This window comes from Narcine bancroftii, chromosome 3, assembly GCF_036971445.1.
Source record: "Narcine bancroftii isolate sNarBan1 chromosome 3, sNarBan1.hap1, whole genome shotgun sequence".
Classification (NCBI taxonomy): Eukaryota; Metazoa; Chordata; class Chondrichthyes; order Torpediniformes; family Narcinidae; genus Narcine; species Narcine bancroftii.
The window spans coordinates 14328363-14342844 of NC_091471.1; the positions used below are offsets into that span (position 1 = coordinate 14328363).

The 14482-nt window shown below is 45.0% G+C and overlaps 1 protein-coding gene across 9 annotated transcripts in view; it reads right to left on the reverse strand.

Annotated features, from left to right (window-relative positions):
• Nucleotides 1-220: 220 nt before the first annotated feature.
• Nucleotides 221-14482, reverse strand: part of LOC138756979 (apolipoprotein L5-like) — an 89846-nt gene continuing 75584 nt past the window's right edge. For all 9 annotated transcript variants that reach the window (XM_069923513.1, XM_069923508.1, XM_069923512.1 and 6 more), the window contains 4 exons: nucleotides 13518-13616; nucleotides 13359-13427; nucleotides 9791-9889; nucleotides 221-1220 (listed from right to left, as the gene is read on the reverse strand). In XM_069923513.1, the coding sequence (XP_069779614.1) occupies nucleotides 436-1220; nucleotides 9791-9889; nucleotides 13359-13427; nucleotides 13518-13616 (1052 nt within the window). In that variant the 3' untranslated portion in view covers nucleotides 221-435. The remainder of the gene's footprint in view (nucleotides 1221-9790; nucleotides 9890-13358; nucleotides 13428-13517; nucleotides 13617-14482) is intronic.

Sequence of the window (14482 nt, forward strand, 5' to 3'; positions counted from 1 at the left end):
ATCGAAAGAGGCATGAGAGGAGATTGTTAGAGCCTTGACAAAGAACTTTACATCCTCACCTAACAACAGGCGAGGTCCCAAAGGACTGAGAGTAGCCAATGCTGTGCCTTTATTCAAGAAGGGAAATAGAGATGACCTCATACATTGTAAACCAGTGAGCCTTATATCAATGGTGAGGAAGCTGTTGGAGAGAATAATTAATGCAAAGTCATGGTCAAAATAGGGGAAATAAAAGTTCACATTTATTGTCAGAGTACATACATGACATCACATACAACAATGAGATTCCTTTTCCTATAGGGCATGCAGAATTTCTACTTATCGGTGACTGAAACCTATTCTCAAGAAAGCAGACGTGGTCAGCATGGTTTTGTGCAGGACAGGTTATACCTTACAAATCTGATTGTTTCTTGAGGAGGTGATGAAGGCCACAGACTAACAATGATGAAAAATATGGCCACCTTGAGTTCCGTGCTCACTGAGAAATGTAAAGAGGTGCTTATAATCACTTTCACATTTTGAGAATTCATTTTCTATATACTCTACCTCATCTTCCATATGTTGAGCTATCTGTCGGATCAACTGGGCAATTTCAGTCCTCCTTCCTCTGTGAAATTCCTGCGCTCCTTGTACTATGCAAAATATATCCCACATGACAATCAGACTGGCCAGAGCTCCTGAAATAGCGACAAAAGTTCCTGAGGTACTTCTCATCACTGTTAACGTCACTGCCGAAATGCAGGTTAAGTTATCTGTGAGAGTCCGAGATGCATTCAAAAATACATTCATAACCAGATCTCTCTCTTTATTTTTGATTGTGTATTGAATGGCTCGGTTGATCAGAATTAATTCGTCGGTCAGATGCTTGGTCTCTTTCACATATTGCCCCACAATTTCATTCACTCTTATTTGCTTTCTCTTTTGTATAATGTTATCGGTAACGTAGGCTATGATTTTACTGACCCCTCCAGCTGCACTCAGTGTCAGTCCCACCCCAGTGAGCACCAGCGAGTCCCCCGTTGTGAAAGGAGCAATGATTAAACCAATGATGCTTAGAATCCCCCCTGCAAGCCCTGCAGAAGAGGCCGCAATGTTCACAATGGTGGCGCCCCTGTGATAATCTTCAATGAAGTTGGCAATCATTCGCAGCTCTGTCATGTATGCTGTTGACTGCTTTATCCATTTCAGGAACAGGATTTGAAAGTTGGCCAGGGTATTTCCTGGAAAATTGAGAAGAATTATTTTTTTCTTAATGTAATTATTCCTTTCACCATCTACCACTGAGCATGTGACAATAAGTAATTCAAATCGGGTGAATACAGAGTGTCTTTTTTTTGTTCCCCAGGGTAAAGGACATAGGTTTAAGGTGAGGGGTAGGGGAGAGATTTAACAGTAACCTGAGGGGTCACTTTAAGTACATAGAGGGCTGTGGGTATTTGGAACAGGCTACTGGTTGAGGCAGGTACTATGGTAAACTTTTAAGAAAACAATTGGACAGATACATGGATATTTTAGACATATTTGGATGTTTTAGATGCATTCATTTATGAACCAAATGCAGGTAGGTGGGACTAGTATGGCTGGAACATTTTGGCTGGTGTGGTCAGGAAACATAAAGCAGTCCAAAAAATTAATCCACATTTAGCAGGAACGTTAGAACATAAGAAATACGTGCGGTAGTAGGCGATCTGGCTCATCAAGCCTGCTCCGCCATTCAGGCCGATATGATGATGGGCTCATCTCCACCTGCCTGTTCCCCATATCTCTTCATTCCCCAACTTTGTAAGAATCTATCCAACCATGTCTTTGAGGTTGCCTCCACTGCAAATTCCGCAGATTCACCAGACCATGGGCAAAGCAGTTCCTCCTCATCTCTGTCCTAATGCAAATTCCGCAGATTCACCAGACTATGGGCAAAGCAGTTCCTCCTCATCTCTGTCCTAGTGCAAATTCCGCAGATTCACCAGACTATGGGCAAAGCAGTTCCTCCTCATCTCTGTCCTAATGCAAATTCCGCAGATTCACCAGACTATGGGCAAAGCAGTTCCTCCTCATCTCTGTCCTAATGCAAATTCCGCAGATTCACCAGACTATGGGCAAAGCAGTTCCTCCTCATCTCTGTCCTAATGCAAATTCCGCAGATTCACCAGACTATGGGCAAAGCAGTTCCTCCTCATCTCTGTCCTAATGCAAATTCCACAGATTCACCAGACCATGGGCAAAGCAGTTCCTCCTCATCTCTGTCCTAATGCAAATTCCGCAAATTCACCAGACTATGGGCAAAGCAGTTCCTCCTCATCTCTCTCCTAATGCAAATTCCGCAGATTCACCAGACTATGGGCAAAGCAGTTCCTCCTCATCTCTGTCCTAATGCAAATTCCGCAGATTCACCGGTCTATGGGCAAAGCAGTTCCTCCTCATCTCTGTCCTAATGCAAATTCCGCAGATTCACCAGACTATGGGCAAAGCAGTTCCTCCTCATCTCTGTCCTAATGCAAATTCCGCAGATTCACCAGACTATGGGCAAAGCAGTTCCTCCTCATCTCTGTCCTAAATCTACTCCCAAAACCAGAACTGCTATTACAATTATCATTCTAGCTTCCAGCTTGGGATAGAACTGTCAGGGACATGAGGCTATGGTGTTATGAGCCCAAAGGACCCCAAAACCTAGCAGCTATAGATCTTCATCATGGCAAATAATTAAATAAACAAAAGTTGTTTTTAATTAACTTTAAACGTAAACAGAATCTAACTTTAACTTATCACTATTAATTTAACGACCCAACTTATCCCCCTTCTAATCCTAAGCACATGTGTATGTAATGTGTGTGTAAATTTAAGAAAAATTCTTTGGTTCATAGTTCAATCTCACTTCTCATTTTTCCAAGTTCACTGGTTGCAGGCAATTCTTATACAGTGCGGAGAGTTTAACATTTATAAAGTTCACCAGGCTTTGGTGCTCAAAAGGTTACCGCTCAGGAAGATTCTTGTAGGGTTTGCAGAGAGAAATTTGTTGTTCCAGGATTTCTACAACTGAGGTATCACCATTAGTCACCTCAATATCTTGCTGATGAAACTTGCCTCATCAGGGTTCTCCAGATGATAACCTCTTTCTTTCAGGCTATTACGGAGTTCCTTTTTGTTCCACTTATTCCAAGAGAAACATCAGACAGATAGCACTTCCAGCCATCCGCCACTCTGGAGCTTCTGTTTCAGTTCTGACAAGTTTCTCCTGGCTGACATTGTTTCAGCTGTACGTCTCTCTCTCTCTCCATCTGAGATTCCATATGCCAGCCACATGTCCTTCTCTCCCTTACTTGCAAAATCCCCTCCTTCTTCAGTCAACAATAGGAGTTAGTCTTCTGCTCCCATCTGTTGTTTTAGGTAAACAAACCTCTCAATGACCTTTGAGTGAGCACTTTGCAGAGAGATCAGAAAATGTCCAACACAGCTGACCACACTTCAGTCCAAGATAATGGTCTATTCATTTCATGACATCATTTCAATTAACACCTACTTGTGAAATCTGCATAGCATTCTCCATAGTTTCTGTAAAGTCACTTAATATGAATTCTTCAGTATTATTTAAAATAAGATCTGTTTTAAAATGTGTTTATGTATGTAACCTACTCTAATTTTACCAATTTATCTCCCACAAACATTTCCAAATATTCCATCACAATGGACAGTTATGAGGATTAGTGCCTGCCCTGTTTGGTTTTCTAAGCTTCTTTATTTCCCCGTTTCTTTTCTTTCATCTTGCTGGCTCAGGTTTTTAGATCTTCCACACTAAGTTCCACCCTCTGGACAGGTGTCACCATCTTACCATTAATGGCCCGATATGAAGAGCCAGGAGAAACACAAAACTGCAGACACTGGAATTATGAGGAAAGGATTGTTCAAACTAATCCATCACACTCTGTGAGCACAGTGTGGCCATAAGACAGGCATGGCCAACCCATGGCACATGCGCCAAAAGTGGCGCATTTGGTGATTAGAAGCGGCGGCGCATTGAAGGGACCACGGTAAGTTGGAGGCACAATTAGTGTAGACGGAGGCCCGATCCACCTAGACAGAGTTCGATTTTTTTCCCCCTCTTCGCCCCTGGCCAGCACTGCTAGCTCCCTCCCTACCCTCATACAATGAATACACACCACTTCCTTCTCTCTGCTCCGCTCACCCTTTCTCCTCCTACCGTTCGCTCTCAACAAGCCAAATACAACATGCCAGCTCCTGCTTTAATCATGATCTGATCCATTTTCCCACTCAGTCCCACTGCCTGGCCTTCTCCCCATAACCTTTGATTCCCTGGCTTAAATGCAATAAATACTGCAGATTTACCACCATCTGGCTAACGAAATCCCACCCACATCTCTGCACGAAGCCATATCGGTGAGACCAAATGCAGAAGGCTGAAAATCTGCACTCTGTTGGTTTAAGCCTAAGCTTCCTGTAGTCAATCAGTTCAACTCCCCTATTCAATCCTACACTGATATGACTGTCCATGGTCTCATCCACAAGTACGTCTTGAAGCCCAATGCGGGCGCCTCAGCTTGAAACCTTGACTACTCTCTTTCTTCCACTGATTCTGCTTGACCTACTGTGTTCTCCCTACACATTGCAGTTAGCTTCTGAAATTCAGCCCTTTGATCAGGTCCAAGTTTATTGTCAAATGCACTAAAGATGCAGTGATAGAAGTTGCTTTGTAAGAAAGAGTTTGAAAACTACTGTTTTAACCGTCCCTCATTGACTCGTTATGTGCATGGTTTCATAACTCCAAAGGAAATGAGCCAATGACAATTTTTCTCAAGCAAAGTATTTCAGTAACAATTGGGTTTAGAGCAATGATTCTCAACCTTTTTACCCTACTCACATACCACCTTAAGTAATTCCTTACTAATCACAGAGCACCCATTGGCATAGGGATTACATAAGATTGTATATAAGTGGAACAAAAAAGTTTGGAAACCACTGAATTAGCACCATTGCCACCACTGTGGTGCTTTGCTGTTGCTCCCCACCACCCACCACCCCTCTATTGTTTGAGGGGCTTCCTCTTGGTTGCAGCACCTCACTGCCTGGTCCTTCCCCACAGGACCTTTGCATTGACTGCACCAAGCCTCAATGCGTCCCTAAGCACATTCTCTTGCAGCTTGTAATGTGCCAGTCAGCAGCATTCCCTCACTGACATCACCGTGTGCTGAGAGAGTGACAGGTTTTGGGCTGACCCAAGGGCGTCTTACACCGAATACTGATCTTGCAGCAGCTCTGGAAGTCTGATTCTGTGTGCATCTCCGGGAACAGCCCATAAATCTCTTCCCTCCCCTACCCTGTATGACTGAAATCTAATCTCTATCCTTCTGGCTCGATTGAACAATCCTTCAATATTTCTTTTTACATAGATGATGCCTGAACTACTGATTTTTTTTTTCCCCAGCATTTTCTGTCTGTTTGGAAGTAATTAGTTTTTCAGATTGGCTACAGTTCTTCCCCAGGGTCAGTGCTGGGACTCTATTTTCTTTGGATCGATGTTAATGAGTGTGTGGGCCAAGCTTTAACATTTGTAGATGACACCAAGTTTAGAAGTATGGGAGGAGTACCGTAAATAGACAGCAAAAAAAAACACTGACAGGGTGGAATTTAGTCGAGAATAATGAAGCAAAACATTTTGACGGAAAGAGCATGGAGCGAAACTCAGCGAGTAATACAGCATCCATAGGAATTTTAAATTTCAGTTTTAAACATACAGCACGGATACAGCCAATTTTGGGCCACGAGTCCGCGCCGCCCAATTTACACCCAATTAGCCTACACCCCCGATACGTTTTGAACGGTGGGAGGAAAACGAATCCCACGGAGAAAATCCACGCAGACACGGGGAGAGCACACAAACTCTTTACACGCAGCGTGGGAGCCGAATCCCCGTCCCGATCGCAAAGGCATTGTGCTAACAGTTTCACCAACTGTGTCACCCTGCAGGCAGTAAAGGGTAATGAACGTTCTGTCCTGGGCCCTTCACTGGGTATCATGTTCGGGGCCCCGAATGGTGGTGAGCGAGGAGGTGTGGACTCAAGCGTAGTCTTAGGGGTAGGTACTGAGGTCGAGATTCATGGACCAATAGATGAGGGAGTGCCAGAGGGAACAGTCCCTGCGGAAAGGGAGAAGGGAAGGGACGATACGGCTGGTGGCGGGATCATGTTGTAGGTGGTGGATATTGTGGAGGATAAAATGATAGATGCACAGGCCCAAAACATTGATTGACTTTTCCCTCAGCTGGAGTGGCTGCACACACACACAAACACACACACACACACACACACACACACACACACACACACACACACACACACACACACACACACACACGAACGGTTGGCAACTTTGGGAACTGTCTCATGCAAACCGCGAGGGTGCTGAGGGTAAGAAGGGCCTCAGGCTTTGAAGGCTTCCTGATCATATTGGAGGTTTGGATCTGGAGCTTGGGTTGCCGATGGTTTGAAATGGAGTGTGTGCCAGTGCAGAGGCTGAGAGGGCACTGAAGGCGAATCCGCGGAAGGGACTCTCTTCTGCTTCTCTTTCTCCCTTAAGTAATATTACATGATGATAAACGTAGCATTTGAACTTTCTTTGCATGTTGCAAGACCCGTTAAATTTCTCCAGCATTTTGTGCAGTAAAGCACACAGAATTGTAGTTAATGATCCAATTAAAAGATGATTAATGGATGGAATAAAGTGCAGGAATGAAAGGTTAATGAATTAAAGGTCTATTAGTGTAAATGGAAGTAGGCAATTTTTCACTGAGGGTAGGCGAGATACAGACCTGAGGACGTGGGTTAAGGTTCACTGAAACTTATGATGATCTTTGTGAGTTCCACGAAAAAGTTCAGGGCTCACAGAGGATAATTCCTCTGGCTAAAGTTTCTCAGGATCACAGTTACAAAAGAAGAATGAAACCATTTAGGAGTGAAATTAAAATGTTAGAATAAAACACGAATGTCTGTGGACACCATGGCTGAAGTAAAAACACAACGCTGGGGAAATTCTGCAGGTCAGTGTTCTTTATAAAGCAAATACGTAACCACCATTTCAAACGAGCCCTTTATCACGGTCCCAAAGGCAGGTGGATAAGGGAGGGAGGGCTCTGGGAATCAAGAGGGAAGTGGGGGGAAAGATAGGGGAAAGAAGGCGAAGGGAAAGAGAAGGGATAGAGGATGGAGAATAGACGAGGAGAAACTGGAGAAGCTGACGTTAATGCCGTTCGGTTGGAGAGTGCCCAGATGGAAAGTCAAGTGTTGTTCCATCAGTTTATGGGTGGTCTTGGTGGGAGGATGAAGATGATAAATCTTTTGTATTTGCTATTCTGAAGATCTGCAGAGGCTTGGTCATTGGTTTCATTTGAAACAGATTGCCGCAAAATTCCTGTTATCTGGAATTCAGGTGACCAACATCCTAAAGCAAAATGACCTGGATGAGGAAGTGGAGGGATGGGTTAGTACAGCACAACTCCGATTATCCGAAATGGTCGGGCCAGGCCTATGTCAGATAAACAGTTTTTTCGTAGAACTGGTCATTTTTTAATACAACCCAGTAGCAACAGCAAATCACTTGTAACAGTATTTAAACAACAAGGGAAGGCTTCTTAAGCATTAAATAATGTTTCATTCCCACCAGAAAATGCTGGCTGCCACCAATCACTGAGAGCTCCCAACCCCCACCGCCAGTCAACGGCATAAACCTAATGCTGCTGCCAATCACCACTGCCAAATTCCTCCCCCCACCGACACATCCCCACCCCCACTCCCCGCTCCCGCTTGTCTCCAGGGAGGTTTCCTGGGCTGGTGGAAAACTCACTGGAAAGTCAGTGGGCTCCTGTCTCCCCAGTCACTGAAGCTCCCGACGCCGGAGTTCCGACTCCAAATCCTCCCCTAGGCCTAACGTACACGCACACTGGGAAATCGGTGGGCGTGGGCAATAGTAGTCCAAGGGGAGGGTTCAGAGTCATCGTCGGGAGTCCTTTGTGCTGAGGAGGGAGGGAGGGAAGGGGAGGAGGGAGGGAAGGCCACTGAGCCTGAGCTCCCACTCCTGCCTAGAAGGCCACTCTCCTTGATGACGGCAGGACAAGGGATTCTTCTGACCGCTTGCAGCTGGGAGACAGTGGCACAATTGGCCTTCATTATCATGAAATTAGATTTAGGAGCCGAGAGGTAATGTTGCAGCTATATAGGACCCTGGTCAGACCCCACTTGAAGTACTGTGTGCAGTTCTGGTCACCTGACTACTGGAAGGATGTGGAAGCCATAGAAAGGGTACAGAGATTTACAAGGATGTTGCCTAGTTTAGAGAGCATGCCTTATGAAAACAGGCATTTTCTTCTTGGAGCAGCAGGGGATGAGAGATGACCTGATAGAGGTGCCTAAAATGATGAGAGGCATTAATAGTGTCGATAGTCAGAGGCTTTTTCCCAGGGTTGAAATGGTTGCCATCAGAGGACACAGGTTTAAGGTGTAGGGGAGTAGGTACAGAAAAGATGTCAGGGGTGAATCTTTTATACAGAGACTGATGAGTTCATGAAATAGGCTGCCGGCAATGGTAGTGGAGGTGGATACGATAGAGACCTTTAAGAGACTTCAGGTGTTTAGAAAAATAGAGGGCTATGGGAAAGCCTAGTAATGTCTAAGGCAGGGACTTGTTCAGCACATCTTTGTGCACCGAAGGGCCTGTATTATGCTGTAAGTTTTCTATGTTTCAATGTTTCAACTGGCAAAAATATTGCAGAAAATAAATAAGTAAAAAATGCAGAAGTTTAACATTGGCATGTCTCACCATTACTTGCAATCTCAAGCAACCAGAAAATTCATTTATCCAGCATCTACCAATCCCATTAGGTGCCAGATACTGGGAGTTTTACTGTAATAGATTTATGGATACTGGAGTAATGGAGTGAAGGAGAAATAGGACAGAAAAATGGTTTTGAGTTAGTTCAGCCCTGACTGAGCATTCAGAACTGCACAGGGACAGATCCTTTGGCCCATTATGTCTGCACTGAACATGATGCTAAATTATACTGAATCTCTGATCCATACCTCTTCATTCCCTGCCTATTCCTGCACATGGGACTATCTGGGAGCCTCTTAAGTGCTATTATTGTGCCTGTTTGTATTACGACTCCTACCAGACACCTACCAGGAACAACTCCTCACTTTCCATCTGGGTACCCTTTCACCAGATGCCATAAACATCGAGTTCCAATTTCTGTTAGTCACTGCTCCCATGTCTTCTTTCCTGTGGTTCTGTCTGCCCTTTTCCCTCTGTTCCTTTCCCCCCAGCTCTGCATTCACAGAGCCAAATCCCTCCCCTCCCTCCTATCAATTCATTCCTTTGCTCAGAGCCAAATCCCTCCCCTCCCTCCTATCAATTCATTCCTTTGCTCTCTCCTGGCCTCTTCTCCATATTCAATGTGCCTGTTGGCCTGTACTCCCCCCTCCCCCCCCCCCCCCACCCACCCTGCCGATTCTTTTATTCAGGCACTGCCTGTTTTTTTTTTCTCTCATCCCTTAAAGGAGGCCTCAAACCTGAAATGTTGGATATACATCTTTACATCCCATGGAAGCTGCGAGACCTGCTGAGTTCCTCCGGCATTTTTTGTGTTTTTATTGCGATCAGAGTGTCTGCAGTTTCATGCATCACTAAACATGCCCCTCACATCCCCATTGGGCTCCTCCTTCTCCACCTTGCTGAATACTTTGTCTTATTTCCAAAGTATTTTATGTTCTGCAAAACTTTACGTTACCTGTTTTTGAAACCAGTTCTGTGACTATAAGAAAGAAAAACCCGACTCCAATTTGGATGCAATTGGTACTGATGAAAGTCTGCAACATATTCTTCCAGTCTGTGGATGAGAAAATGTGAAAACATAAGAGCAGAAATATAACCATATAACAATTACAGTACGGAAACAGGCCATCTTGGCCCCTCTAGTCCGTACCGATTTAAGTGATCTCCTCTAGTCCCACCTACCTGCTCCCTGCCCCATAACCCTCCAATCCCCTCACATCCATACCCTTATCCAACCTTCTCTTAAATGACAAAATTGACCCTGCTGCCATCACCTCTTCCAGAAGGTCATTCTACTTAGCCATCACTCTTTGAGTGAAGAAGCCCCTTCTCATGTTACTTCTAAACTTTTTCCCCCAACCCTTAACTTATGATACCTCATTCTAATCTCAAGGGGAGAGCTTATTCACATCTACTCTATCTATCCCCCTCAATCTTCTAAGCTCCAATGAATAAAGACCCAGTCTACTCAATCTTTCTTTGTATTCTAGATACTGCCATCCAGGCAACATTTTAGTAAATTTTCACTGCACCCTCTCTACCTTATCGTCCACTAAGGCTAGAAAGGCTCCTTTTAAACAGTTGGAGTTTCCACTATTTGTTTGATTGGCTGACGTCAGCCGCATAAATAGCAATAGCGGGCGGGAACATTCTTGGATGTGAATACCCTTCTTCCCCAGCCTGATATTGATCTGTCAGCTGGGCAGCTTGGCCAGCGCCATTTTAGGGCTGCTGGTCTTGTACTGCTCCAGCTTTCATCCGCACCGGTTTGCTGTGTTAAGGGACGTTTTATCATGTGTAATGCTGCTGTTTACAACCGCGCATGCTGCGTGATGTGCTGGCTCGATCTCCATGGTGGCGGGCCGCCACATGACACCCCCCCCCCGCCCCCCGAGAACCGGCATTACAGTTCATAGTGTTCTTGGATGCAGTCCCAAATGTTTTTGGTGGTCTGCCTCTGTGTCGAGGTGCTGACGTCTCCACGGGTTGTGTCAGGTCCGTGTGTGCCAGCTTGAGCCTGTCTGTGGTGAAGACCTTTGGTTTTCGACCAATGTCCAGTTCAAAGGTGTTCTGGATGACTCGGAAAGGGCCTTCATAGGGCTTTTGTAGCGGTGGACAGTGTGGCCCTCTGCTCACGAACACATACTCACAGTCTTGGAGTTCTTTAGGGATGTTGAACTTGGTTAGCCCTTGTCTGAGGGTGGGATCAGAGCCAGGTTATCAACCTTTTCCTGCAGTCCATCCAGGAAGATGGTTGTATCCTCCTGTTGACCTCTGGCCAGTGGGACAAAATCCCTGGGAACCATGAGTGGAGCTCCGTAGACGAGCTCGGCAGTGGATGTGAGGAGGTCTTCCTTCGTTGGCTGTAGGATCCCCATCAGTGCCCATGGCAGTTCGTCCACTCAGTTTGGACCCAAGTCTGGTCATAAGGGCGGCATTGAGGTGCCTGAGGTATCTCTCAACTAGCACATTAGACTGCGGGTGGTATGCTGTCGTGTGGTGTAACTGAGCGCCCCACAGATTGGCAACGTCAGTCCACAGGTTGGAGGTAAATTGTGCACCTCTGTCGGAAGTTATGTGGTATGGTAGCCCGATCCTTGCTACCCAGGGCGAGATGAATGCCTTGGCACAGGACCTGGTGGATGTGTCGGCAAAGGGGATTGCTTCTGGCCACCAGGTGAAACGGTCGACCACCATGAACAGGTAGAAGATACCCTGTGAGACTGGTAAGGGCTCCACTATGTCCACGTAAATGTAGTCAAACCTTCATTCTGTTGGCTCGAAAGGCTGTGGGGGGACCTTGGTGTGCCGCTGTACCTTGGCTGTTTGGCATTGCATGCATGTCTTGGCCCATCCGCTGAATTGTTTCTGCAACCCATGTCACGCATACTTGCTGGCAACCAATCAGACCATAGTCCTGATAGATGGGTGTGCCAGCCCATGGATGGAGTCGAAAACTGGTTGCCTCCATGCCATTGGGACAATAAGTCGAACCTGTCCGGTGGCCACATTGCACAGGAGGGTAGTGTTACCTTTGCTGACTGGGATGTCCTGAAGCTGCAGCCCTGTGATGGCGGTCCTGTACTGAGGTATCGCATTGTCCTGCTGCTGTGCCTCCAGCAATGCCATGAAATCCAGTCTGTTAGCCAGAGAGTGGATGCTCTGTCTCGACAAGGCGTCTGCGACCATGTTGTCTTTTCCCGCCCGAGATGTGCCTTATGTCAGTGGTGTACTCCAAGACATAAGACAAGTGTGTATGCTGGAGGGCTGACTATGGGTCAGAGATCTTGGCTAGAGTGAACGTCAGTGGCTTGTGGTCTGTGAAAGCCCTTCCCTCTAGGAAGTACCGGAAGTGGCAAATGGCTAGGTACAGCACCAGTAGCTCTCTATCGAAAGCTCTGTACTTTACCGCTTTGCTGACCCCTGAGGTAAATCCTCCTCAATCTTTCCAAGCAAGAGGAGGTAAATCAATTTATATAAATTCTGCCAGTTTATTGTCTATCCTTATCCCAAAATATTGAATATCCCCTGTGGGCAATCAAATTTACTCCTCTGATGCAACTGTCTTTAATCTCCTTTTGTTAGGGGCATAATTTGGCTTTCATCAACATTTATTTTATACCCAGAAACTTTACCATAATCTTCCAGGATTCCATTGAATTTGAATTTGTCAAATATATTAATACATTGTCAGCACATCGATTTATCTTATGTTCTTTCCTGTTGGGATCCTGTCAAACAAATTCTGCTCATGCTTCGATTGCTAAAATAGAGCTGGAGATAACGGACAGCCTCGTCTACTTGACCTAATGTGTGGGAAAATGTGAGACATCTGAGCAATGGTTGGTGTTGGGAGGGGGTGGAGGGGTGAGATTTGGGCCACCATTTGAGACTGTAATTTTAAAATACTATCATATGTAATAATGTTCTATATGAGTCTTGGAAAAATTATAATAAAATATTCAAAAAAGATTAAAAACTGGACTGGCTGGGGGTGGAGTCCAGGCCCACAAAAGGAGTTAATTGGATAGGTTAAGAAAAAGGGTGAGAATTGAGCTTAGATCTGTGAAAGGAGACAGAGGGAAAAGGCGAGAAAGAGAGAAAGAGAGAGAGAGAGCTGGGCGAAAGGTGGCAAGGGGAAAGAGGGTGGGTTTAACGGAAACCAGAGAAGTCTTTGTTAATGCCAACCAGTTGGAGTGTACCCAAATAGAACATAAGGTTTTATTTTTCCAGTTTTCAGGTGGTCCCAGTCTGGCAGTACATGAGATCATGGATGGACATGTCAGCAAGGGAATGGGATGGGGAATTGAAATGGGTGGTCACTAGGAGGTAAAGATATATGACTGACATTTCAGGCCTGAGCCCTTCTTCAGTGAACAAGCAAAGAACAGGAAGATGTCAGAATAAAGACAAGGCTGACAGGGGGAGGAGTCCGGGTTTAAACCATAGTTGAACCAGAGCTCTGAGTCAAGCACAGGGTATTCATTGGACATTTACCACACAAAGCTGCTCTGCAAACTCACCTGAAATCCACATCTTATAATGGTGCCTGGACTGCAGATTATTTGGTTGAACAATCAGTTCATGCAATGCTGAAAGCAGAGGAAAATTTTATTGAAGGCTGAAAATAGGTTGAAAGTTAGAGTCAATACAAAGAAAAAGTATTAGATGATTTTAACTACCTGTATTTGAAACCAGTTCTGTTACAGCAAGAAAGAGAAACCCAGCTCCAAATTGGATGCAATTGGTTTGGACGAATGTTTCCAATACATTATTTTCAGCTAAAGATAAAAAAAAAGTTCCCTGAAGTTTTGTACATCAAATTTAACATCGTTACATCTCTCAAGTTCCTTCACGTAACAGTTTCCAGTCAATAAAAATGCCAAACAGATATTAAAAGAGTTCTTAAAGGAGGGCAGTAAAAGGGACTGGGGAGAGAATGCAGAATGTAGGAGCTGAGCATCTGAAGGGTGGGGATACCCTGGAGGAGAGAAACTCACTGAACAAACTGCTTTGGGAGAATTCAATGCAAATTCTGGGAAATTAACAAAGAGAACTCCAAGCAGAAATTTAGTGGTTGTAATGGAGGATTAAAACCATGTGCTCAGATGCATGTTTGCTTATGTGAAACTGATGACACTGGGGCCACACTCAGGTCACCTTACTTTCAGAATTAGCAGATGTAATTAAACTCAGCCATGGGGATTTATCTGAAGATACACTTTGAAAAGGAATTCCACTGTGAGGCCCAGGGAAAGCAGTTGTCAAATACGACACTCTGAAATTGACGAATTGGTCACAACCTGTCTCGCTCAAGAAGTTTTAATGAGTCTTTGTATCTACAAGATAAACCAGGAAATCATAGCATCCTGGTTCCATAATAATTAATCTTCTAAATTGTAGAATAGTATGCTCAGCTTTGATTTTGACTGACAAATGTTAGAAGGAGTGGATGCATGATTAATTGTTTTTGGGGTATATAAGCCTGTGGTCCCGCTACTGAAGTTTAGACTCTCCGAGGGATGGGAACACCCCTTGTCAAGAAGGAAGAACAGCCAGAGTCCGAGCAACGTCCAGGTCAGGGGAGGTGAAGAAGCTGCTACCGGCGCCCCAGCAACCTACTACAAGTGTGCCGTCATTGCCTGCT